This window comes from Myiozetetes cayanensis, unplaced genomic scaffold (assembly GCF_022539395.1).
Source record: "Myiozetetes cayanensis isolate MyiCay16 unplaced genomic scaffold, myiCay2020 scf5-8, whole genome shotgun sequence".
NCBI classification, from domain to species: domain Eukaryota; kingdom Metazoa; phylum Chordata; class Aves; order Passeriformes; family Tyrannidae; genus Myiozetetes; species Myiozetetes cayanensis.
In genome coordinates, this window is record NW_026087742.1 from 110707224 (window position 1) to 110732247 (window position 25024).

Below are 25024 nucleotides of genomic sequence, written 5' to 3' on the forward strand. Positions count from 1 at the left end.
CCACGGCATTTACAAATCCACATCCCTACTTCTGCTAATGCTGAGCGTGGCCACAGTGTTTACTGGAAACTCTAACCAAATGAGCAGGGAAGCTGGGACTGATCGGAGGCACTACCACATCTTACCAGTGTTCCGCTCTGTATATTCAAAAACTGAGATGGTGTCATCACTCAGGAAGTAGGAAATAATGAATTTCCGATCCTTGTCAATAGGACTTTCTGTGATGAATTTTGCACCGAAGCGCAGTGTGTTACTTTCCATGCCATACCTGAAACAGGCAAAGGAAAAGGTAAGAAATCAAAAACAGAGCATGAGAACACCCCTAAGAGATGCCTTCTCCTGAGTTTTGTAACACACATTAACTGTGTTATTCCTGGACCAAGAAGGGAAATGGCATAAGATTCACTACTTCATCAAAAACCATTTTCAGCTTAAATTAACAGAACCAGCTGGAGTCAGCCAGATAGAAAGGAATAATTTTCAGGGGAAAATTATTTCTCTGCCACAAGTCTGGAATGAATTTGTATTCAAGTTCAGTTGCAAATCAAGCTCCAAGTTTCTTTCCAGAAAATTTATGAAGGTATGTACACTTAGGTATGTATATTCTCAAATCAAATTCTGAGTAGCAATTCATATTGGGATTATCTCCACAAATTCAGGTCCACCAGTTGATCTTACCAGTTGGATATTTGTTAAGTGATTGGGTTTTAAATAATTTGCAGTGCCTGTATATGCACTATGAATACATTTCCAAGACTTTTTCTAACAGCTTTCCTCCTTTACAGGGGTTTTACAGGTGAATCTTTAGCACAAGACTTTGCTCTTCTTGTTAGGCTTCAACAACTGCTGCCTGACAAACCAATACATAATGAAAAGTAAAGGGTTACAGCACTAAAAGTGCTAGAGTAAAGCCCAAAAAAGTAAGTTTCAGAAAAGCAAACACAAAACCAAATCTGTGTTGGACTACTGGATCATACAAAATTCCTGACTAATACTTGGACTAAGACTTCCATCACTTGCAGAAAAGACAGTAGAGGAAAGAAGGTAAGGGATGAGAAGGTCAGAATATTTGCCTTCTCCAAAGACAAATTTTGCAGAGTTTGCTGTAAATTGAAGTACCACTCGCTAATCCAGTCCTCATGCATCTGTCCCTTAAAAGCCTGATAAGTTGCAGATTTCGTTGAAAAAAATTCCATCCCTACATAGCATTTATCTCCTTCACAAAAATACATAATTTAAAAAGTTGAAATTATTTTTCACACAAAATACCTGTCTTTCTCCAGGAATTTCCTGTAATCTTTTTGGGGAGCCTGGGGAAGCAGCTTCTTACAGGAGTGCAGAGAATCCTCTTCAGAACCAAATCCATTATAAGGGGGAACAGGTTTTTCTGGTTCTGGAGGTGGCGGAGTCTTAAATTGAACTGCGGTGAAATCCTCTACAACAAAGACAGCAAGACTTATTAATTACTGCTGTGATGAAGCCATTCTACTAAGCATTTAAACTTCCAATATGAATGCTTATTAGCCTATTTGTGTAACAGAGCACTGATCAAAGTCAAACCAGGATCCCTGCTACTGTTACAGGGTAGAAAAAGACTCCACTGAGCCGACAGCAAAATTATTGTTTCTCCAAGGGTTTCAGGATTTCATCTATAATCTTAAAATGTTTGAAAAATATCATTAAGATACACAGGCAAAAAGAAAGACAAACACAGTTTTTAAAACGGGATAAAATAGTAAATTAAAATTTCTAAATTAATTTTTCAGTTTTATCCTTTGAGACAACACGATTAAGTAAATAATTGGCTTATGAGTTTCCTGCCCCGTGCTTTTGGCCAGAGGAAAATAAATACATGAATAAATGAAATGTTATTCATTATTTAAAGCATATAAGAAGTCTTTGGTACATTGAAGCCAATAGCTTCAGTCCACATCTCATTATATCCACAGTTTTGGAAGCTTTGTTTTTCCTCATTTTCCCTGCAGTGATCAGTGACAATCCCAGATATGCAGCAGGAGCTCTCCTGACTCAGCAGAGGCATGCCTGGTCAGGGGTCTGCACTCCATTCCCACAGAGGTTGCTCCTAAAAGCACTGCTTTCCTGACCCTCCTTATTCCTCACTTGGTGAAAACCTTGTACTATTTGGCCCCTTGTTGCATCATTTGGCCCCTTGTTGCACCCCAGCACTGCCCTTCCACTGCAGGACAGCTCCCAGCTTCACATAAACAACAGGCTGCTGCTTAAATGAGGTTAATGAAAAATGGAAAAGGTAAGAGGAAAAAAAGTAACTTTTATGTGGAAAAAAGTACATGGGCACACCTGAGAAAAATGAAGACCTCAGCCATGGGAACACAGGGTCATTCACGTTGGACAGGACCTCGGGAGGTTTCCTGCTCAGCACAGTGGCAGCCCCAGGTCAGACCAGGCTGCCCAGGGCTGTGTCCAGCTGGGGCTCAAAACCCCCCAGGGCAGAGCCTGCACAGCCTGCCACAGATAACAAAGTTTTTCCTGATATCCAGCTCTGACGCTCTTGTTTCCACTAACTCCTGTTGTCTGGTGCCTCCTGCCACGTCCCCCTGAGAAGGGCCAGGCTGCCTGGTCTCAGCACCTCCCCATGGGTAGGTAATAGTCCCTTACTGGGCTGAGCAAACCCTGCTCCCTAAGTGTTCCTCAGCCCTGACTGTCCCAGGGCCTGCCCTGAACTCACCCTGGCTGGTCTCTGTCTTTCCTGGTATGGCAGACCCAAAATGGGACACAGTACCTTGACTGGGTCTCATGAGCACGGAGCAGATGGAAATAAGCATTTTCCTCGATTTCTGGGCATCCCAAGTTCCAGCTGGCCCTCTTTGCTCTGGCCTCAAGCCCAGGCTGCTGCCCCCCACAACCAGCAGAGCCCTTTCTGCACCAGCACAGGTGCAATAAGAGGTCAGAGCCAACCAGCACAGCACTGTCCATGTGGAAGAGCATCACCTCACACCAGGGTGGGCTGGAGAGGGAGAGCTGGCTGGGCTAGCAAGTGAAAGACAAACTGGAAGAAGATGGATCACAAACCACAGCCCAGGGTGTAAAGAGTGATATAAGTGACCAGCAGGTCCCACGAAATAAAGGCTTCTCTTCTTTAAAACAGAACAGAGGAGAGATGAATAACCTAAACTTGTAGCATGAGTTTTAGTGCAAATAGAGGAGAATGACAAAACTCCTGTCACTTGGAACACTGAACTTGTTTGTGATTAAAATATTTTAAATGTGGCTATATTAGAAAGATCAAAGCACAACACTTAAGATCTGACTTGCAGCAGTGTGAGATGAAAAATAAAGCAAGTGTTCAGAAGTCAGAGTTTCTCTTTAACTTGAAAATACAATGAGATCCCCTTTGGCCTTTGCCTCTTAGAAAAACACAGTCTGACTCAACAAGCTGATACTTTCATCTGAATCAGTCAAAAAAGGGTTCTGCAGAATCACACTAGGATTTTTTTCCATAAAACACAAGCCCATGTGCAAAATAAAAGTCCATAAATGTTTAAAGTCATCTTCACCATGAAAGCTACAGACACACACCAAAATCATAGAATCATAGAATGGTTTGGGGTTGGAAGGAACCTTAGCCCCTAGTTCAGGGACACTTTCCACTAGACCTGATTGTTCAGAGCCCCAGCCAGTGTGGCCTTGAACACTTCCAGGGATGGGGCATCCACAGCTTCTCTGGGCGACCTGTTCCAGTGCCTCAGCACCCGCACAGCAAAGAACTTCCTCCTAATAACTACCCTAAACCTATTCACTTTCAGTTTGAAGTCATTACCCCTTGTCCTGTCATTACATGCCATTGGAAATAGTCTCTCTCCATCTTTCTTGTAGGCTGCTTTCAGGCACTGGAAGGCCACAATTAGTTCATCCTGAAGACTTCTCTTTTTCAGGCCGAACAAACCAAATTTTCTCAGCCCTTCCTCACAGGAGAGGTGCTCCATCCCTCTGATCATCTTGGTGGCCTCTTCTGGACTCGCTCCAACAGGATGATGCCCTTCCTATGCTGGGACCCCTGAGTTGGATGCAGCATTCCAGGTGGGGTCCACCTGAGCAGAGCAGAGGGGCAGAATCACCTCCCTTGACCTGCTGGCGTGGGTTTTTGATGTAGCCCTGGACATGGTTGAATTCTGAGCTGCAAGTGCACATGGTTGGGTCACATCCAGCCTCTCACCCACCAGCATTCCCAAGTCCTTCTCTCCAGGGCTGCTCTCCACCTGCTCATCCCCCAGCATGAGTTGATACCTGGGGTTGCTCCAACACAGGTGCAGCACCTTGCACTTGATCTTATTAAATCTTATTAATCCCATGAGATTCCCACTAAACTTTGTGAGATTCCCTACTTTCTACACGCTGCTTGTTACCAAAACACCACCTTTTCACAGCGCCAGAGCGAAGCACTGATTACAGGCAATGCTCGGTACCACAAACAAGCAGCCTGTAAACCGGCATAGGGGGAGGCAGATAGCAAACCCCGATGTCTAATAGGCACTGAACTCTGCAGGTGGGACGCGGGATTCCCGGCAGCATTCCCATTCCATCGGGAAAAGCGGCGCGGGGAAGAGCGGCCGGCGGCGGCTCCCGCGCTCCCGCAGCGCCATCCAGTGGCAGCGCGGCAGGACGGCGGCGGGGCCAGGGCCTTGATGCTGCTGATCTCAACAAGGGCGGTAATTTATTAATTACGCAACAAGTAGCAGAGTATTTCACCAGGCAGGAACCCCTTCTCTTTGCTCGGTTGCCGCAGGTCCCGCCAGAAGCGCTCGGAGCCCGCTGGAAGCAGAGGACAAGCAGCTCCCGTGTTTCTGTGCCGGTCACAGTGTCTGCACGTTCACACTCACTTATAAGGCACTCATTAAGGAACGCTAAAGCACCTCCCTTTTTATGTACTTCAGCACATGTGGATGAAAATCTGATTTACAAACTAGAAGTAAACTACAAATTAGGAGGAATAGTGTGTTTCCCCCAGAGGGTATGTTAAATCCCTCGCAACGAAAGCGCGAGTACACAAAGTCAAAAGAGAAGTTCAGCCCTTTGATTCCCATCCCATCCCTTTACAGGAAGTAAAATGACTTGGCTTCATTCATAGAATCACTATTTTGGAATAGACCTGTGAGATCATCGAGTCCAACCACTAACCCAGCACTGCCAGGTCCACCACAGAACCATGTCCCTAAGTGCCACATGTTTTTTGAGCACTTCCAGGGATGGTTACTCTCCACCACTCTCCTAGGCAGCCTGTTCCAGTGCTTGACAAACCTTTAAGCCAATAAATATTTCTAATATCCAATGTAAACCTCCTCTGGTACAAGTTGAGGCCATTTCATCTTGTCCTGTTTCTTGTTACCTGGGAGAAGAGACCAAACCCCACCTGTTTAGATTCACTCAGGAGAGTGGTGCAAACATCCAGCCTTGTGCCACCTATATTTTCCAGGATTTTAGAGGATTATGTATTCAGATTCTTTCCTGTGAGTGAGGAAATTCAGAAAGAAAGTGCCATGGAGAAATGCAGTTTACATAACCAGACAAAACCTCATTTCTGCAACTTGTGAACAGCCAGCTACCTAAGCTCAAAACTCATTTCATCTTTGCTCTGCCACACAGGATTAGGGCAGAATGAGACAGGCACTTACACACAAAATGCACTCCTCTCAAGGTGATCACTGCTGCTTAAGAAAATTACCTCTGTGCAGTCTGGAAAAGGAATCAATGCTCTCTTCTTTCAGGTTGCAACATTTTCAGTGCAAATTTACAGTGGGGAGAGAGAGTAAATTGAAAGTCCAGAATTACAAAAGTTCTACTTCCAGAAAGAGCAAGACAGGTATTTTTCCCATGGACAGTTTCACTCTTTGTTCCTGCAGTATGTAGGGGTTTATTTCACCTCATGTATCAAACATGTACCACATACTTGTAGCTTTCTCACGACACCAAAACCTGAGTGAGATTTGAACAAGCACTGGGAGCTGCAAGAAAAAAAACAACTTCAGCCACATCTTTAGCATATAAACAATTTCAAGATAGCAAAGCCTTCTTAGTAGGAAAAACTAAATTCCTCAAGAAGAATTTGTTGCCAGAGAGGAAGCATTAAACCAGCTCAAATGAGCTTGTCAGCTCTCAGTTTCAATCTACACTGTAAGATTTTGGTATACATTGCAAGATTACCTTCTGCCCTCATCAAAGAACTGCAGGAAAACCCTCGTGTGCTAGATAAGACCACATTTCAAGGAAGAGTCAAGTGCTACATACTTTGGATTAGAGTGATAACCACACTGAATATCAGTATATAGCAGGCAGGCAAGAAATTCTCCTTTCAGAGGAAGAGTAGACACCTCTGAGCCAAGAAGAGGAGAGAGAAATCCCACTAGACTTGGACAGTATAAGAGGTGGTGATAACATGGATGGATGGCATTGCTAACATATTGTTCTCTATACATAAGAGGACATTTATAACAAATAGTTGAGACCCGGTTTTGTTGAAAGTCTGTTTCATAACTGAGGTAAGAAGCAAAATAAGAAGGCAATAAAACCATCTTCACAACTTTTATGTGCAGGATTAAAGAAAATTTACTGCTGACAGAACTGTCCATGCAGCTGAAACATGACAGTGTTTATCCTGATTCAAAGTAAATCTCCATTTGCAGAGTCTTACTTCATGACTATTACAGTTACCTGAGGAAAAAAGGCATCCAAAGGTGCACAAGAATATTTAGAAGCTGCTGCTCAGCCTCTGCCACGTGCAGTGGAGGGTTTGGACAGCAGAGACACTGACCTCTGACGAGTCTAGTGAAAATTGGCAGCGGGCTTTAATGCCCCCGCTGAGGGGAGAGCAAGGAGTCAGCTGTTATCCAGCAGCAGCTGCCTGGCCAACAGCACACATGGACTGTCCAGCCCATCACCCCACTCACTGCTCTGCCCAGGCAGCAGGTCAGAGAGGAGCCTGAGAAATGAGGGGGTGGGAGGGCGAGCAGAGCTGGGACAGGAGAGGGATTGCAGGGTGCTGTGGAAAGGCAGAACACACAGGCTTGGGAGGTGCCGGCACAGCAAAGAAAGATCAGTAGGAAACCAGATTTTACTGGTTTTGTTCCTTCAGGAGTAATCTGTTATTTAAGAAAGAACACTTTATACTCAACTCTGTGCTAAGATGCTGTATTAAGTGAGAAGGACAAGTATCAACTTCCCCCCATGGCACATCAGTCTATTTCCCATTTCAGCAGGGTGACCACAACACCTACATGGCTATAGAATATTTTTGTCCTCCTCTGAGGCTGCACTAGCAAGTCTGGACACGTAATATCGCTCATTAATGCATTTTCTCTTGCATTCATAGCACTTCTAAGCTACAGTGATGTCACTAGCTTGCTATTGAAGGGCATTAGCTATGTTTATCCATGGAAAAACTCTGCTTTTCACAAATACATTAAAACAGGCAAGAAATTCTCCTTTCAGAGGAAGAGGACAGACACCTCTGAGCATTACAGCCAAGAAGAGACAAGAGAAATGCCACTAGACTTGGACAATATAAGAGGTGTCAGTAACATGGAGGGATGGCATGGATTGTTACCATGATGTGCTCTATACATAAGAGGACATGTATAACAAACATTTGAGACCTGTTTTTACTCAAAGTCTGTTTCAAAACTGAGTTAACAAGTTCACACTGGAGATATTTAGGATATCATAATCATGATCTTCAAGAGACAATCTAAACTACTCTTAATTCTCCTAAGGGGCAAGTTGCATGGGCAAGCAACTTATGCTGAAACTGCAAAGTAAAAAATAAATGCCAGCCTCTTTAACGGCTTTGGCAGAAGAGGATAAATTGAAGGGGAGTAATGTGAAAACACAATAACAAAACATCTGGATTGATGCCACGAGGTGCTGAGTACTGTGCCTTGAGGTAAGAACTAATTTATCTGCTTGCTTACTCAAGTAAATGGTCTCCCTGGACTGGAACTGCAATTAAGCACATTCCAGGGTTTAATTGGATCAGGGCGGAATGTCGAGCACTTTGCGGGACTGAGCCCACTGAGAGCACCTTGCACATCCACCAGACACAAACAAAATGTGTAACTCACCAAGAGTAAAAGGTGGACACTCAATCACTCTCTCTCAAAACCTGATTCTAAGATAAAACCTTTCCTGGTTCTACTTCTGGTCCCTTCTAGTTAAAAAGTTATACCTGCAATTTTTTAATCCTGATGGGAAAAGAATTTCACAGCAAAGTGTGTGAATCTCTTATCTCTAATAAAGTGTGTATTTTCTGTGAACAAGACAGATTGTATCAAGATGGATGGTTTCTCCTGTTAGCCAGAGTCTCTGCCATCATATATCCTTAAAGGTACGTGTAAAACACTTCCCATTTCCCAAAGGTCTCAGCTAGAGAACAGCTTTGTGGGTTTTGTGTCAAGGAGGCAGAGAAACTGGAGAGAGCACTAAAGAAAATTATCACAGATATAAAAGAATGGACTATGAAGAAAGACTGAAAGGTTTCCCATAGCAGCAAATAGCCCAGGAGGGGGTAGGGTGGTGTGTTGGGATAGTGTTCAAATGTACAAGGTTATATGTTATGGGAAGAGGATACTGAGCAGTTGTTCTTCCAGTGCAACAAAGGTAAGACAAACAAATGTACTCTCTCAGTTTACACAAACCAGCTTTAGAGTAGCTATTAAGCAGCATTTCTAACTATGAGGTTTGGACAAGATACCTCAGGAGACAAAGAAATCTCCTTTACTGGAGAATATTGATAAAAGGCCACACAAACACCTGTCAGTGCCCATCTCTGTATAGGTACCACCCTGCCTCAGAACAATGGGAACGGATCAGATCACCTACAGTCCCAATTCTCTAGAATTCTGCACATCAGCAACTTCTGACTCCCCCTAACTTGCAAACCACCCAACTTTAATATCCAGAGACATCACCAATAATTACTGAGCCAGCATTAGAGGAGAGGAAGGGACTTGGCATTTTTTTAATGCTTGCTTGCACTGCTTGTTTGGTGCAGGATGGTCAGCTGCATTTCAGTTATTGCCTGCCCTGAGTAAGAAATCCCCATTCACTGTTCCAGGATATTTTGCTCAGACAGAGGATATTGCTTCTCAGGGAAGAAGCTCCTGTTTTGCATCTCTGGAGTTAAAATTCCTATTATTATAGATCCTTATAGATAATATTATGGTTATTGAACATGGCTTCCTCACACACTGGCTAGTGCAAGAACAGGTTTATTTTGCTACAAACATGCAAAAGTATTATTAAAAAAATCCTAATGAGACATGTTTTGCCAATTAAAGAATTTAGTATTTGAATGGCAGTGCTATATCATTTAACTCTCCTAATGCAGCAGACAGGCTCTGATCCACACACTGCACTCTATCAGATCACAAGTTAAGGTAAAAGAAACAGCCTGCTCAGGTATTTTGTTTCACAATATCAGAGAAAAGCCATAGAATTCTTCCAACCATCTCTGAACAGTCAGAATCTTAGTTACATTTATTGAATGAATAAACTGCAAGAAAATAATGAAGTCATTTTTGCAGGAAGATATCCATGATGGAACCATTAGCAAGTCCGACTGAGGACATTCAAAGATAAATAAATGAAAACTGCTATTCATTTCCAAAATGCTTTTCCATTATGGACATAGTTGCTAAATGTTTCCAGAATTCAGTGCTGAAACTTCACAGGATACATACTCTAATGGTCCAGAATACACAAAACTGCATTGTAAAAACCAATAATGTGATAGACTAGTACTGTCATGTCAGAAAATCTTATTATGTGAGGATTCTGACATCTATATATAATAAAACATAGTAAAATGGGGAATAATTGAGCTCATTCCACTTACCCGCTCACTACACGCTCTTTATTATTTTCTGACTGCAAACACAGCTATTGAGATGGGAGGGGGAAGGAGAGAAGAAGAAATGGCAGTCTATCCATATGACTATTTTGTCGCTGTCCTTTTAAAACGGAGGCAGTTAGGAAAAGAACATGTGCATTATGTGTTCGTTTTCAATGAAGTAACATATAAGAAAGCTCTTCTGGATCACCTGCAAAATTACTGCTTTGCTGCTAATGGTCTACAACAGATTGTTATTGCAAAAGGTTTTAATGAGCATGTTTTGTCAGTAATAAAATTTGAAGACAGCTCTGTCAAACTCAGGAGTATAAAAATGCTCATAAAGAAAGGATAATTATCACTACTTACCAATTCCGTACTTTTTCCTGTAATATTCTTTAGTGAACTCATCACAATCACAGATTACTATCTTCCTTCCCCAAACATTAATTACTGCCCCTATTTTCAAGTCACAGTCTTTGTAAAATTCCTGACGCACCGCTCCTGTCTAATAAAAGAGGGAACATTCATACAGCAGATCCATAAATCCCAAAATCCCTCCTTAAAATCCAGGTCATTCAGTGAGTGTGATTTAACACATAACCTTCGAAGTCCATTTGCAAGTATACTTCTCCCCATGTTAAGCTACTCCACTTTCACAAACAAGGGATTAACATACAGTAAACCTGAGTAGTTTTCATTTGAGCTACTCTCCAGTGGCAGCACGGTTCTATAAATAACCCTCTTTGTTGCAGAGCATAACAACCACAGAAATTACAAAAACTACTGTGAAGATATTCAACAGCTGGAGGCATTCAATAATATCTGACCTGCAGAGTGTCCCGAATGTACCAGCCTTTGTTTCTTTCTGACTTTCCCAAGACATTGAGAAGAGTGTAATTGGTGATTGTGCCCGGCTGATACATCTCAGTGGGAGCATCCTGCAAGAGAAGGGACCAACTCTTCAGAAATACAGTTGAGAGTGAAGGAAGGGAACTCTGGTACCTCAGAATTAACAGGTTTGTTACAGACTGACTGTTGTTGTAGTGTTTTCCTGGGAGAATTTTTAGTAAATCCTAAGGTAGGATTACACCACCAAACCTAAAAACCAGCGTGTATGTCAAATGCCAGTACATAATCCAGAAGCAGCATCCAAAATCTTACTGTGCATCCAAGGGTAAAGTCTCTTCTTTTATTAAGCAGAAAGCAAAGGTCAGCACACCTGAAGAATGACATCATTGTCAACATCTGCTCTAAAGGCTATTTTTTTGATTGATAATAATTATAAAAACATGCAAAGAACCATTCAGGGTTAGTCTGAACCACTGTACACACATAGGACCTTCAAGTCAGCTTGATTCTGTTGGCAAAATTGTTAGTATATTTGTTTCTACTGTGAGTTTCAAAATTACAATAATAATTTATCCCAGTAATATCAAACTCAGTATGTTACAATTTTTTAATTATGAATTAACTGCTGGTTCAGGGGGATCGAAATGAGTTATTTTGTCTTACCACCTTCCCTGACACCCCAGCTTTTGACTGATCTCCTCTGCTGCCCTTCTCAAAGTTTCCAGAGGAAGAAGCCAGCCCTTAAAACTGCAACATGCACTTCAGTGGTAGAAGGGGTCTGATAACATAGAGCCATTGATGAATCAGCATCTCAGAATACAGGATGCACAAGGGTGAGAAAAGTGTAATATTTTGCTGTTAGGTTTTTACTATAAAATCTCGTGTACATCTATGGCACCACAAACAGATTATCAGTGCTGGAAGGAGAGGAGGAAAAGATTCCCAGTATGTTACTCCATCTGTTGGCTGATGTTATTCTGTCATCAGGATCTGTCTGGAGTGATACAGAAGCGTATCCAGACCATTAATTTCATAATCATAACAGGTTACAGAAGACTCAAACCCTTTGAAGGTTTCTCTGAGAGGAGTCTTTCTCATATAAGCACCTGATCAATGCCCAACAAAGCTTATTGACAGATTCCTATTGACTTTGAACAGCTTTGCTTAAGGTCCCAAATCTAGAAATTCAATTTTAAGAAATCACACTAGATTTGCTACAAAGAGGTATTGTTATGGAATAACAAAAACTGACTTTTCCAAAGGTTGTAAATATGTGTCATCGATCAAATCTGAATTTACCTCAGTTTTACATGAGCTTATCAATATTATTTATTTTTTCTGGACTTCCATTACTGCAGAGTTTCATTAATATAAATTTACTTTAATACACTAATATAGGAGAAAGAAAATCATAAGACATCTCTGGTTTACTTTAAACATGACAAGCCTTGAGCCATTTTTCCATCACTTATAAAGTCACTACATGAAATCCTAGTACAGGATTTTCAAAACAAGGCATTCGACATTTCTTAACTAGTGGAAGAACTTGAATGACGTTGAAAATTTCATTCCTCACCTTTGGAAGTTTATCTCTTTTGAGGAAAAGTGGAACTACATCCCGGCCCGAGTTGACTGGCAAAACTTCTCTTATATCAATTGTATCGTCAGCCAAATAATAACGAAGAACAAGTTCTCGTGGGCCATCATTCAGACATTCTGGGTCATTCCAGGCACAGGTAAAACCCAAAACTTGTCCGTCGTACTCCAGAAATTGTTTCAAAGTGTCAAAGCGCTCGTAAGGGTGCAATGGATTCGTGCTGTCCAGAATCCTCTGGGAAAGGAGAAATGTATTTTTAATTATGTGCTCTTAAAAACAGGATAACAACTGCATGGTACTGTCCAACCTTAAAACATGGTTTTCAAAGGTTTCAAGGTTTTCAAATGATTACACAATTACAGTACATTAACCACCATTTATGGCATTACCAAAGAAGTCTATCCACTAAGTCTAGGCCACCTATCAGGAGTCTAGTGTAAACCAATTTAATTTTACTCAAAGTAGTCCAGAGCAACCAAAAAAAAAATTATCTTCCACAAATTAGGCACAGGAAAGTAAGAGCATAAGGCAGCCAGAATTCGCTAGGTAACTTTACTATAATTTCTCAATAACTGAGAACACGAAGACATAGACTTTTGGGCTTTTTTGTCTTCTGATGTTCTTATTACTCAAATCTTATCCCCCTCTCCATTCTCTTTAGGCACAAATATGCACAACACTTGACTGGTTTGCCTGTAGCTTAAAAAGAAATAAAATCTCAGCAGGTTATACAGTACCTTATATAATGTTGAGACAGTCTGACCCTACCAAGACAACCCAGCACATGTTAATATTCACAGCTCTTACCTACAAAGCCTGAGTAAGAGAAAAGTAACCCATGGCCAGTATGAGTCACCACAACCAGGAGATGTATTACAAATGCTGCAAAAAGGATGGCAGCATGAATGAAGATAAACCAACATGTTGGCCTGAGAGCGCCTCAGAGACATGGAAACTGTCCTACACATCTCAGCCATAGTTACATTTTTGCTGCTGAGACCTGCATCAGTTTTCTCAATATTAAGCTGAATGCAACAGACACAGGAGTATTTGCTGTTTTCAGAGGGCTCTGTCACAACTGGCTGCATATCATGGGCCAACTGTCCCAACAGAGTCAGGTCAAGTGCCATCTGCACTCACATTAATCAAGAAAAGCAGAACTGAAAGAAACTGTCACTATTACCTGCAGAAAACATCACTCCCAGTACTATTCACAGGGGGAAAAAAAAAAAAAAAAAGGACCCCAAATCCTGCAAAGGGGAATCCACGTAGCATGTAGGAGCTGTGAGTGAGATTTCTGGAGGAGGTGTATATGTGTGTGTATATGTGTCCCCATATACTTATAAAAGAGGGAACTCCAAGTAAAATCTCAAAAGTCTTAAAAACTGCAGAGCTCTGGGTTCTGTATGGCAGAAGAATTTGCTCTACACATGCAAAGAGCTGTTAAAAAGGTGTGGGGTAGAAATGAAAGATTACATACAAATAGAACAGAGGAGTCTGCAGTAAGCCATGGGTGTGCTTGAACCACAATTCCAATTAGATCTTCCTTTAAACACTTTAAAAGTATTTATTATCATTAAATTAACTCAAGCAAATCCATAAGTAGAACATGGAATAGGTACACTTTTTTTTTTCTTTTCAGTTTAATACTGAAAGGTTTATTTTATTTTTCTCTATTAATTTTGTTCTGTTTTAGAAGGTGTGTGAACACATCAGGACAAAACTGGTTATATTTAATTATATAGTACAATGAGCCACATGCCAGAATTTTCAAAAGCAAGTTTTGTCTTGGGGTTTTTTTTTTTTTTTAAATAACTGTTCTCTATTCATTCTTTAAGAAATAATTTACATAATGCATATTAATAACATCAAGTTTTCACTACTACTGCCTCATCTGACCTGTCGTCGCTCTGTGGTGTACGGATCATTCGGACGACTTCCGGGAGGATTTACTCTCACTCCCATCTTCCTCAGGAAATTTTTTGTATACAGGTCACAATCTACAATCTTAAATATTCTGGAATAAAAGTTTACTTCTATGTTGATATTGAAATGATATATAGTATAGAACTGATCTTCATGAGGAGGTGGAAGCGGAATCCGATGCCGGCGAAGAATAGTTCCTGTGAAACAATTGGGACAAATTCACAGAGTAAATATTATTTGCTCTAAGGATCCCTCCACACATTTGCTAATTTTCTACGCTGATAGGACCTGAACAGACAAAGCCACGAGGGACAAACAAAATTATTCTTCATTTAGCAAAAGAATTATTAGGTAAAAGGATCCTTTTATTAACAGTAATACACTGATTGCCTTCTGGAACCTCGAGCTCCAGTATTTGACTGAAGTTAATACAGAAAATTGCCACCTTCTTCTGAGACAAGCATGAAACCAATGAAGTAAATTTCCATTTGCTGATGCAAACTTAACAGGTTGGTAAGTTTAAAAGTAGTTTTCCTCATTATGAAAAGAAATGTCTTCTTCACTTTTTCGGAAAAGCAAGAGGAGTCTCCAGTACTTGTCAGTCTCCTTAATTTTTCTTGGAAAAAAACAAAGCATGTAAAAAGTTGTGCATAAAACATGTGGTAGGGGTGTCTGGGAGGGATTTGTCTGTACACTCTGTAGGATGAGGAGAGCCATACAAGCTAAGGATAGAGAAAAAACCTGCCCTAGCAAGGAAAAAGTGCGACCTAATCAAGTATGGAGCACATTAAACTGAGCTTCCCCAAGGAGCACACGGGAAGTGGAGACAACAGGGGTAAGTTGGGTTGATTGCTGGTCTGCAGCAAAGGATCCATCTCAAAAATGCAGAGCCAGGAACTCACAACCCACACTCCAACAGGAACACTATGCAAAAGAAAAGGAAAGGAGGGGAAGTGGAGAGGAGTGAAAAGAGAGATAATTTAACTTTGCTTAAAGTACACACTTAAATTTTCCTATTCATAGTCTTTAAATGAAAGGACTGTTGTTCTGAGAGCATTGAATTTGGTTACATTTACCGCATTAAAAGAGAAGGAAACTGCTATTGGCTATTTATCAGCTGAAAACTCTCAAATACGTTGAGGAATTGGGTAATGCTTCAAAAGTATTCACTGCTGATGAGTAAGAGACTGGAACATCTCTCATGTAAGAAAAGGTTGAGAGGACTGGGTCTGTTCAGTCTGGAACAGAGATGGCTCAAGGGGAGGAACACTTATCAATATGTTTAAACACCTGATGGGAGAGAAGGAAGAAGATGGAGCCAGGTTCTTCTCCATGGTGCCCATTGACAGGATGAGAGCCAGTTAAAAGACACAGAATTCCATCTGAACACACAAACCCACTTTTTTACAGTGAGGGTGATCAAATACCAGAACAGGCTGCCAGAAAAGGTTGCAAAGTCTCCATTCTTGAAACCCAACAGCACATGGCCCTGAACATCTGGCTCTACAAGGTTCTGCTTGGAGTAAGGGCGTAGACTAAACAATCTCAAGATATCCCTTCCAACCTCAACAATTTTGTGATACCACAAGCACTTTACAAATAACATATGAGTACTTTAGAATCAACTTAGAAGCTACAGCCTTAGTAGGTTAAACAAATTTGTAAGACATATATTAAAGACAGGTATGCAGCTGCAGGTATGACCAGATATGATTTGTTCCAAGTTCACAAAGAACAGCAGCTCGGCATAGCTGGGACTTCTATTTTTTAACATTACGACATAACAAAAAGGACAATGGTTGAAGTTTTACCATATCAATACCTCAACATACTTCTGTGAAAATATCCTGCAGAAAATAAAAAGATGGCCCAGTGTTCAACCTCAGGCTCATTGTTGTGCTTATGAACCCAGACACCTCTCTTAACACCAGCTTTACAGTGTGTACATTCACTGGCTAAGACCAGACAGGAACCACCAACCTATAATATCAAAATAATTACTTGCCACATAGATTCCCAGCAACTTTGAAATTACAGGAATTCTAAAAGGTATTGCCACTTAAATACAGTACACACTGTGAAAAATTACTACACTAAAAATAGTTCCAATACCAACCTACTACTACAATAATAGATCATTAGACACAATCAACTGAAAGGTCCATCTCATTATCACTCACTGCAGAGCTGGATCTCTTTCCAGTGCCCTTTAGATGCATATCTGGTATGGTTTCCCACTGAGTCCTGTTTGATGCTTTTCCAGCACTGCTGTTTTGTTTTGGAGGTAGGTGAAGGTGGAGGGGGCTTGGGGACAGAGGGGATGAAGAAAGGCAGAGCAGGAGTGAGAAAGGTATCACCGTGTGCCTTGTTTGCTGTTTGAAGGGCCTTATTCTTAAGTTAGTCCATGGAAACTTTCTGTTGTTCGCTTTATTTCCCTATGGACTAATTTGTATGAAATACCTTTCACTACTACCATTATCAGAGTTGTTTGTTAAATTTTAATTCCTACAGTGAAAACATGTCCTTAATTTTTCAGGGCAATAAAAAGCAACAAAGCAGATCTAGGTTTTGTTCCCATTACAATAGTTATTTAGGACCCGTTCAGCATCCTGATGTTTCACATGTACCAAATCCAACCTCCTGGTTTACTGACCTTTGACTGTAGAACAAATTTTGTCCTCTTACCTGCTTGAACATACTATACACCTATTTAAGATGCACCCTCACTAAAATATGTTAGAAAAGGTGGTAATTAGCACATTTTAACATGATGCAAAACTGCATTGCATTAGTATTAAAAAAACACATACTTTAGAATATGTTACCTAAATTTGGCTAATCCTTGGCTCATTCATAAAAATATCAACAGATAATGGGCTAAGTCAGAACATGCAAATCCTGCTGATTTATAACTCTAGTGAAAATGTAATAGTTGATAATTTTCTAGTATGAGGGGTCTTCTGAGGGCTTATTCACCTCACATTTGGTGAATAAGCTTTCAGCTAGTTTTTCATATCACTTTTCAGGGTAAATACACAGGCCCATTTTATTCTGAGGGATAAGAATTTCTTTTCAAATGGAAAATGTCTTGCAAAGATAACATCTGCATCAATCCTTTGCTTTTATTAGGTATCACTGTGCCTGACATGCACATGTACAGGACACATTTTATAGTGTTGAATTTGAAATTTAATAATGCTTTCCTTTACTGTGCTCTTGGAAAGGGAGCTGGGGTACTGCTTGGAAAGGGAGCTGGTGGTGGCATTGAGCTCCCACACCATAATTTGTAGCATATCTTCTTGTCTCTTGGGGTTTCTGATTATTTGGCAACCACAGCAGCTGCTGAAGAAGACCTCCCTAGTAGTGAAGGCCTTCTGACAATGAAGCTGGGCAGAAAATTATTTGGTCTCTGCTGTTCTCCTCCTCTGCAGAAGAAATTAAGTGGTATCCAGAGTTTCCCCTCTCTCTCTGCACAACTCAAGAGTGCATTAGAGGGAGGAGTAGAATGAGTAACACCTGGAGTTTGTACAGAAAGCACCACCCTGCAACACAAAGAGTTCACCCCAATAAACAAGGAGACTTCTTACATTCACTTAGTCTCAGAACACAGCAAGGTCATGATTTGGCAACCATCAAGTATGGCAAAATCACAATTATTTCAAGGCCTGTGGGGGAGGCTTAAACTCTCAGATAATTGGTTATACTGGAGGAGCTGACTGTAACTTCGTTTTCCTGCTTGTACTTTCCTCTCCATCCAGCCGGCCTTGGGAGCCTGGCCAGCAGGCAGCTCCACTCTCCTTCTCAGCTGGCTGACCTTGGGGAAGCCGGCCAGCTGCTCCTCTCTGCTCTGGCTTGCAGGGTCTGGATTGCACTGGAAGTTACAGTCAACCCCACGGGAGCATAAATGACCTTTTGATAAGACAGTATCAGCCAGCCACAGTCCTGTTAACTGGGAATTAGATGTACAAAACACTTGCACTGCCATATCTGGCCTGGCTCTCCATGGGAGAATTTCTTTTTATATTGAAAGAGTAATTATCATTCTGGCTGTGGAAGAAGCATTTGGAGTTTGTTATGTGGTTGAGTTTACTGCCCTTCTCTTCACTCTGTACTCCTTTATCTTTACTTGGGTCTTGTGCACCGTGGTTGCCCTGGTGTTTTTCCCTTTGATTCTGGTTTCTCAAGTTCAAGTCAGCCTCTGCATTCCTTTCTCTGTTTGTATAGATTTCTCCTAACGTTTCTAAAATTTTCCAGTTTCCAAAATTAAATGGAGTTTAAATTTCAGTTATTTAGTAGCAAACTTATATGTCCAAACTCACATCCAAGTACAGCAGCCAATTTCACAAAGCAGTTTTTAAAGTCCCTGAAACACATTTCTCACAGATCATTTATATTGTCACTCTGAGATTTTGATCAACGGTAAAAGCACGTCTTCTGGCACTTTTTTTCTCTGAAGCCAATTTGTTTTAGTTTTGTGAATTCATAATCAAATTTAGAAATTCTTCTAACTTTTTTTGACAGCTATTCCTTCACCAGATCTTCCTGCAGTGTGTAAGCCCCTCCAAGTGTCTTTCTGCACAGCCACAACTAGAACAAGAGTGCAGTGGGAAATTACTGCATTGCTCCAACCCCACCATGCCCAGGGACACCCACTCAGGCCATCAAACTCTCCTTTGTGGGTTAAGGCACAAGCACTGGTTACCCCTGGCCTCAAGGCATTAACCAGCCAAGCTAAGAAGATCTACCTTTGATCTACCTCATCCTTCCCTATCTCCTCTCCAAAAAGCCTCCTGAGAACAGCCATTTCATCTCTTTTACATCTTTCCTGCCAGAGCAAACGTCCAAGTTAAGGTCACCACCACCTTCTGCCTTCAGCAGTTCAGTGGCACTTGATCCATCACTGTTTTTTGCTGTTCCCCTGTTACACAACCCCTTTCCTTCCACAGCAACTCTCCAACTGTTCATGTAGACTGAGCCTATCCTGCCTCCTGATGTCCCCACACTTCTTTTTTCACCCATATCCCCACACCTGTGCTCTTTTGTTCAGTGCTGTTTGCCTTTCAACAACCCAAGCTCTCCTACAGCTCTCCACAAATCTCTGGAATTTTAATGAACTCCGAAGTTGTATTTCAGCAGATGTGCATTATGGTTAAGAGCCTGAACTTCAGCTCAGTTCCTCATCCTGTTACAACCTTTTCTGCATGATCATGGGTAAGATTTTCATTCCTTTGTGCTTCAGTTTACCAGCTTCACAATGCAGGCAGGTACATCTCTTGTTCTTGGGCTTACACAGTCCCAGTCAGGATAAGGAATTTGAATAATACAAGAGATAGACAGATAGATAAATAAAGAGGGAGAGAGAGAGAGAGAGAGAGAGAAATAGAGACATAGACAATTATAATAAAAGAGGAAACAGGACAATTTTTGATTGAAAATGCAATAAGATTAGCAGTTCATGGTTTGGGATTTTTTTTTTTTTTAAGAAACACTGCTTTTGCATATATTCAACAACAAACATTTAGTGCCTTTAACATAACAACTTTGTCATTGGTCTTCAGTTATGGAGCATGAAGTCAATGGAGTCATGAAGTGCATGTGAGTAGAGAATCCTCTGATAAGTATCACCACCACCTTTTTCACTCTACATCATATTAATCTCTAGGATAATAAGAATATTTATGTAGATGATTATGATAAAGTATAGGCCCCAGATCTATTAATCACCTCTGAATCCTAAACACACCCCAAATAGTCCTTGAGCCTTTCAACCTACAGTATCTTCTCCTTTCCAAACACAGTCAACACACAGAGCTTCCTTACCAGCCCAGGTACCAGCAAGAAATAAAATAAGTGTACTTTCGAGATCCTGGAATGTTTCTTTTCAATCCATCAGTTAAATATGTTGTGTATGTGTATTTATCCCACATAAAGTACTCTGATAAAGTCGTAGAGGCCTTCAGAACATCCCTGCATGGAAGACTGAGAGAATTCTTGTTACCATTTTGACCATTCAGGTAATTTTAGATCCAGTACTAAAGATGACTCCAACAACAATTAACACAAGGCACAACCAAGGAAAGAGGGGGAAATTGTAGCCTTCCTGTCATCACAGCAACAGGACTAGACTGCCAGGAACATCAGGGCTGAAGAGGCAGCCTACACAACCCACGCCACAAAGACAATGAAAATGACTCATTCAAAGGAATCACCTTTGGATTTGCTTTATCCTGCTCTAATGAATCTGGCTCCCACTTTCCTCTCAAAGGTGTCACCTCTGCCTCTCAGGTTAACTCTGCTTCCTTTGTCAGTGGACATTCATTCCAAGCCACAAAATCCAGAAACAGCCGCTCCCACTCCTGTGACACACAAGTCAAGGAAAACCTCAATCCAGTGATGTCTCCCACCTCATGCATTCGGGTGCAGGGAAGGGATAAGTAACTGTAACTTCCCAGGGAAAGAGCTCCAACATGCTTTTCCTCACATCTCGAAAAAGTACTTGTCCAGGAAGGAGTAGGATGAGTTTCCTCTGAATTCAGTCCCTGCTGACAAACCCACAAGAATTCTGGCAAGAACTACTCAACACAGGGAGAGCAGGACCCGAAGCATTGGCTTAAGAAGAGATTCACAGGGAATTTTGTCCCAGGTCTAACAGTGACGATGCACGTGACACCTTTAAATGTCACAGAATCATAGAATATGATGAGTTGGAGGGGACCCATCAGGATCATCGAGTCCAACTCCAGGCCCTGCACAGGACACCCCAAGAGTCACACCATGTGCCTCAGAGTGCTGTCCAAAAGCTTCTTGAGCTCTGTCAGGTTTGGTGCTGTGACCACTTCCCTGGGGAGCCTGTTCCAGTGCTCAACTACCCTCTGGGTGAAGAACTTTTTCCTGATATCCAAACTAAACCTCCCCTGACTCAGCTAAAGGCCATTCCCTCAGATCCTGTCACTGGTGACAAGAGGGATTTTGCTCTGTAGATAGGTAAATTGATGTCATCTACTGATCTGGGAGAAGAATGGGGTAGTTAAATGGTTAACTTACTTTTGAAAATCGCTGTGCTAAGATTCACCAAAATGTACAAAATATCTTTGGGGACTGGGAGGCCCAGTCATCCCAAGACATCCTGCTTCTTTGGATTATATCCCTTGAAAACTTTTCATTTTGGCAGGGACCCATAAACACCAAGAAGCAGCAGCTGTGTTCCCCTTCTGCAACAGGATGCTGACCGCTAGGTCACATTTTCTTAACGTAAACCAAGTCCATTAATAACCCTGTAAATCAGCTCAGTAAAAACCCTCTTCCAAAAGCCCTCAGGCTGGTCCAAGTGCCGTGATGTGACACACTGAGGCAAGGCAGCTTCTTAGCTTAGAGGCATCCAGGAAAAATTACTGTGCCAAGGACAATTTCATCACAAAAGAACTGAGAGTCAGAGGCACAAAAGATGCTCTTCTTCAACAATGGCAGAGACAATGTTGTAGCTAATGAACAATTACAGAGCTGCTGCTCAGAACTCCCTGTCAGTGCCAAGATGGGAGGAGCCAGGCTTGGGAATGGAGACCTAGAACACAAACTGCTTCTGCAGAAGCGACACAACGCTGACAAAGACCTACCATCCTATGATTTCAGACAACTGTATTGGAGAAAAAATGGTATGCTTGAGTATGGAAGGGGATTCAGCCTTACAAAGCCTGCCTCTTGAGGAACTAAGACAATGGAAATGCTCACATCATGATGTGGAACAAGAAAAGACAATTATAGCTGTGCACTTACATCCCATTTCAGCTATCAGAACTCACATTAGGTATGCTTTGGAACGGCCCAAGACTGTACTGGAGAAAAATATAAAGGAAAAAAAAGAAAAGACTGCTATTAAAAATAGATACCTTGATCTATGCCACTATTTAGCACATGGGGTTCAGTCACTTGAATTGTGTCATCTTCAGGGTAGAAGTATATTTTACAGTGTCTGATTCTGTAAAGCTCTTGATTTTTGTCAGGCACTTCTTCTTCAAAATAGGCATCAAATCTCAACACCTATTTAAAAAAAAATAAAGCAGAAAAATCTCCAACACTTTTGCAAAATACATCAAATAAACTTGTATAGATTATAAGTAACTAAATGTTGGCATTTCAGGAGGTAGATTTATTTCTCTGAAATGTAAGAACAGAAATCCACATTAAATCACATAAATTTAACATTCTTTGTTTGGCATTTTTATTATCACAACATCTAAGCAGAGATGGAGCTCTAAAGTAAAGAGATAAATCAAATATAAAACTACCAGCAGGCTTCTTGGAAAAATCTCTCCAACAAAGCATTTTTGATAACACAATAAGCTACCCAAGTACTGAAGCAAATTTTAAGACTGCTATTTTATGAATTACAGAAAAATAAAGTGCATCATGACAGCAATGGCTTTACCACTGAGGTAAGAATTGTTTTTAAGCAGATCCTGAAAGCTTTCAAATGAATGGCACTGAAGATGATCAGAGAGAAATGACATTTTTCAGGAGTCATTTGCAGCTGTGCAATATTGACATTTCAAAACTTACCTGGTTCTGCAATCCAGTGAGTGGGGAAATCTCAGAGAGCACAGCAACTGCTCTTCGTGGACTCTTGCAATAACAACAATGCCAAAAATCCCACCTTCACAGGGGAGGTGCTCAGTGGTTTATACAGCGGCCTTTGTTGTCTGGAAGTCTCAGCCTGAACTTGGCAAACCATTACACAACTTTGGCATTTCTTGGTATCATTTATGGTCTTTAATCAACAAGACCAGTTCTGAGGGAACATGCAAGACACATCTACTGGGCAGTGCTACATCTACCAGGATGCTTGCTGTGGTAAGTGCAGGAGGGCACTCCTTAAAACAGGTTACCATCCTGCTGCCTCCAACTCATTTGGGTCAAATCAGTGCTAATTTATACTTCATTTTTTCATACTGGTTATATTTAACAAATTCATTTACCTTTACTCTTGATTAATCAGACAAACTGAAGCATGAAAAAAAAAAAGATAACTTAGCTGTTCCCTATGTTTCAACAAACATCAATCAGACCTTTACTTGAAGTGTCTGAAATCCAGTAGGCTGGCTGAGCTCCCTACATGACAGAACACACTGGATAATAATCTGCGGTGCCTTTGGGAATCTCAATGCACTTGATGACAGAGATTTCAAAACACCTAACAGACAAAAACAACCTCCTTTCCTACATTTGGGGAGAGAGAGCCAGCAGCTTGCCCAGGAGCACAAGAAGGACACACACCCTGTGTCCTACTCAGACCTGTTCCCTTCTCTTGGGCAGATTAGGTGCAAGATTAGAAAACTCTCCTTCCAGAAATTATTTCAAAGGCTCAGATCCCACTGATTTTCAGCATTCATCAAACAGTACGACAGACACATTTTTAGCATCAACTTTCCAGCACTATGATCCTCCACCACTAGAGAAATAAAATTCAAATTATAATCAAATGACATAAACTGTTATCTCTCAAACCTGATGGCATTAGATCTTGACACAAAAGAATCTAGACACCATCAATTGTGGTTTGTTTAATTAGTACAATATGAAAGTTTCTGAACCACCTACAGACTCAATAGTTGAAAATAAATAAAAAAATTCATCCTGTCCACATTTTTTAACTGTGCATTTCACTGTTTAATGTACCAAGCACAGAAACATCTGACATACAACAAAGCCAACACAAACTCTATCAACCTATGACATCTCCTCTTCCTTCCACTTGTCTAAACATTGGTTTAGAGTGCCATTTTTGGTGACCAAGGTATCCTTCCTGGCTCCCAAGTACTATTCTGGAATGACCAGGAGCTCTGTATAAATCTCTTGAATACTCCAGGGGACTTAAGAGGTACTATGGTGGAATTGTACTGACCATCCTGGGGTTCAGCTGACGAGGCTCAGAACCTATGTCCTGGTTTATTCCATTTGAGGAGTTTGTGCAGGTTTGTATTTCCACTTTATTCTCTTTATACCCTTATCAACATGCTCCTGTATGACTGAAATACATGCAGCAATCAACTGCAATTTTGCAGATCAGAGCAGATGATTCAGGGAGGGTGAGGAGGGGAAGGAACAGAAAAGAAGATAACTTACTTTTCATTTTGAAGCAAACTTAATGTTAAAAATACTCAAAATGCAACACTTCCTAACTGATGTCTCGTCTGTAGTACACTGTTGTGTGCAAAATTCCCATCCCACGCCTTAAGAAACTAAATGTTACCTATGAAAACCAAAAGTAACAAACATTGAATAAACTCTGTGGCACTTTTTAAAGTTGGCACAAGGCTTTTCTGGCACCTCTGGTAGCCAAATCGCAAACATCATTTCAAGCCCAGGAGGCCCCGTGTGTATATTTAACTGTAGAAGAAATTAAATTTACACCTGCTTCCTATTAGGCATATGGAATTGCAAAAACTATTTCTCAGCCTACTTAATGATGAAGTTTTGTGCCTGTCCTTCCTCCAGTTACTCGGGTACTGCTGAAAGTCAGAAGCCAAAGAAAAATGGTAAGAAAGCAGATCACATTTCAAAAGACAACCACCTGCTCAAACCATTCCTCACACAGTCCATTCTGCCGAGCTACCAACTGCAGCACCAGAGGACAGAGCTGCATTCCGGGGTCTTTAACGGGGCAGATAAATTAGTTGGGTAGTCAGTACCCTTTAACAGGCTGCAATTAATACAAACACATGAGCCCTCCGGAGGCCAACTCCAAACTTGCAAACTCCTGATCTGCACTGCCCTGTGGAGGCACAAACTGATTA

General features: G+C 41.2%; 1 protein-coding gene across 1 annotated transcript in view; it reads right to left on the reverse strand.

Annotated features, from left to right (window-relative positions):
* Positions 1-25024, reverse strand: part of EFHC2 (EF-hand domain containing 2) — a 60511-nt gene that overhangs the window by 23504 nt on the left and 11983 nt on the right. The window contains exons 3-9 of the mRNA XM_050333875.1: positions 22121-22271; positions 14208-14431; positions 12288-12542; positions 10690-10800; positions 10229-10367; positions 1270-1435; positions 126-268 (exon numbers count right to left, since the gene is read on the reverse strand). Of these exons, the coding sequence (XP_050189832.1) occupies positions 126-268; positions 1270-1435; positions 10229-10367; positions 10690-10800; positions 12288-12542; positions 14208-14431; positions 22121-22271 (1189 nt within the window). The remainder of the gene's footprint in view (positions 1-125; positions 269-1269; positions 1436-10228; positions 10368-10689; positions 10801-12287; positions 12543-14207; positions 14432-22120; positions 22272-25024) is intronic.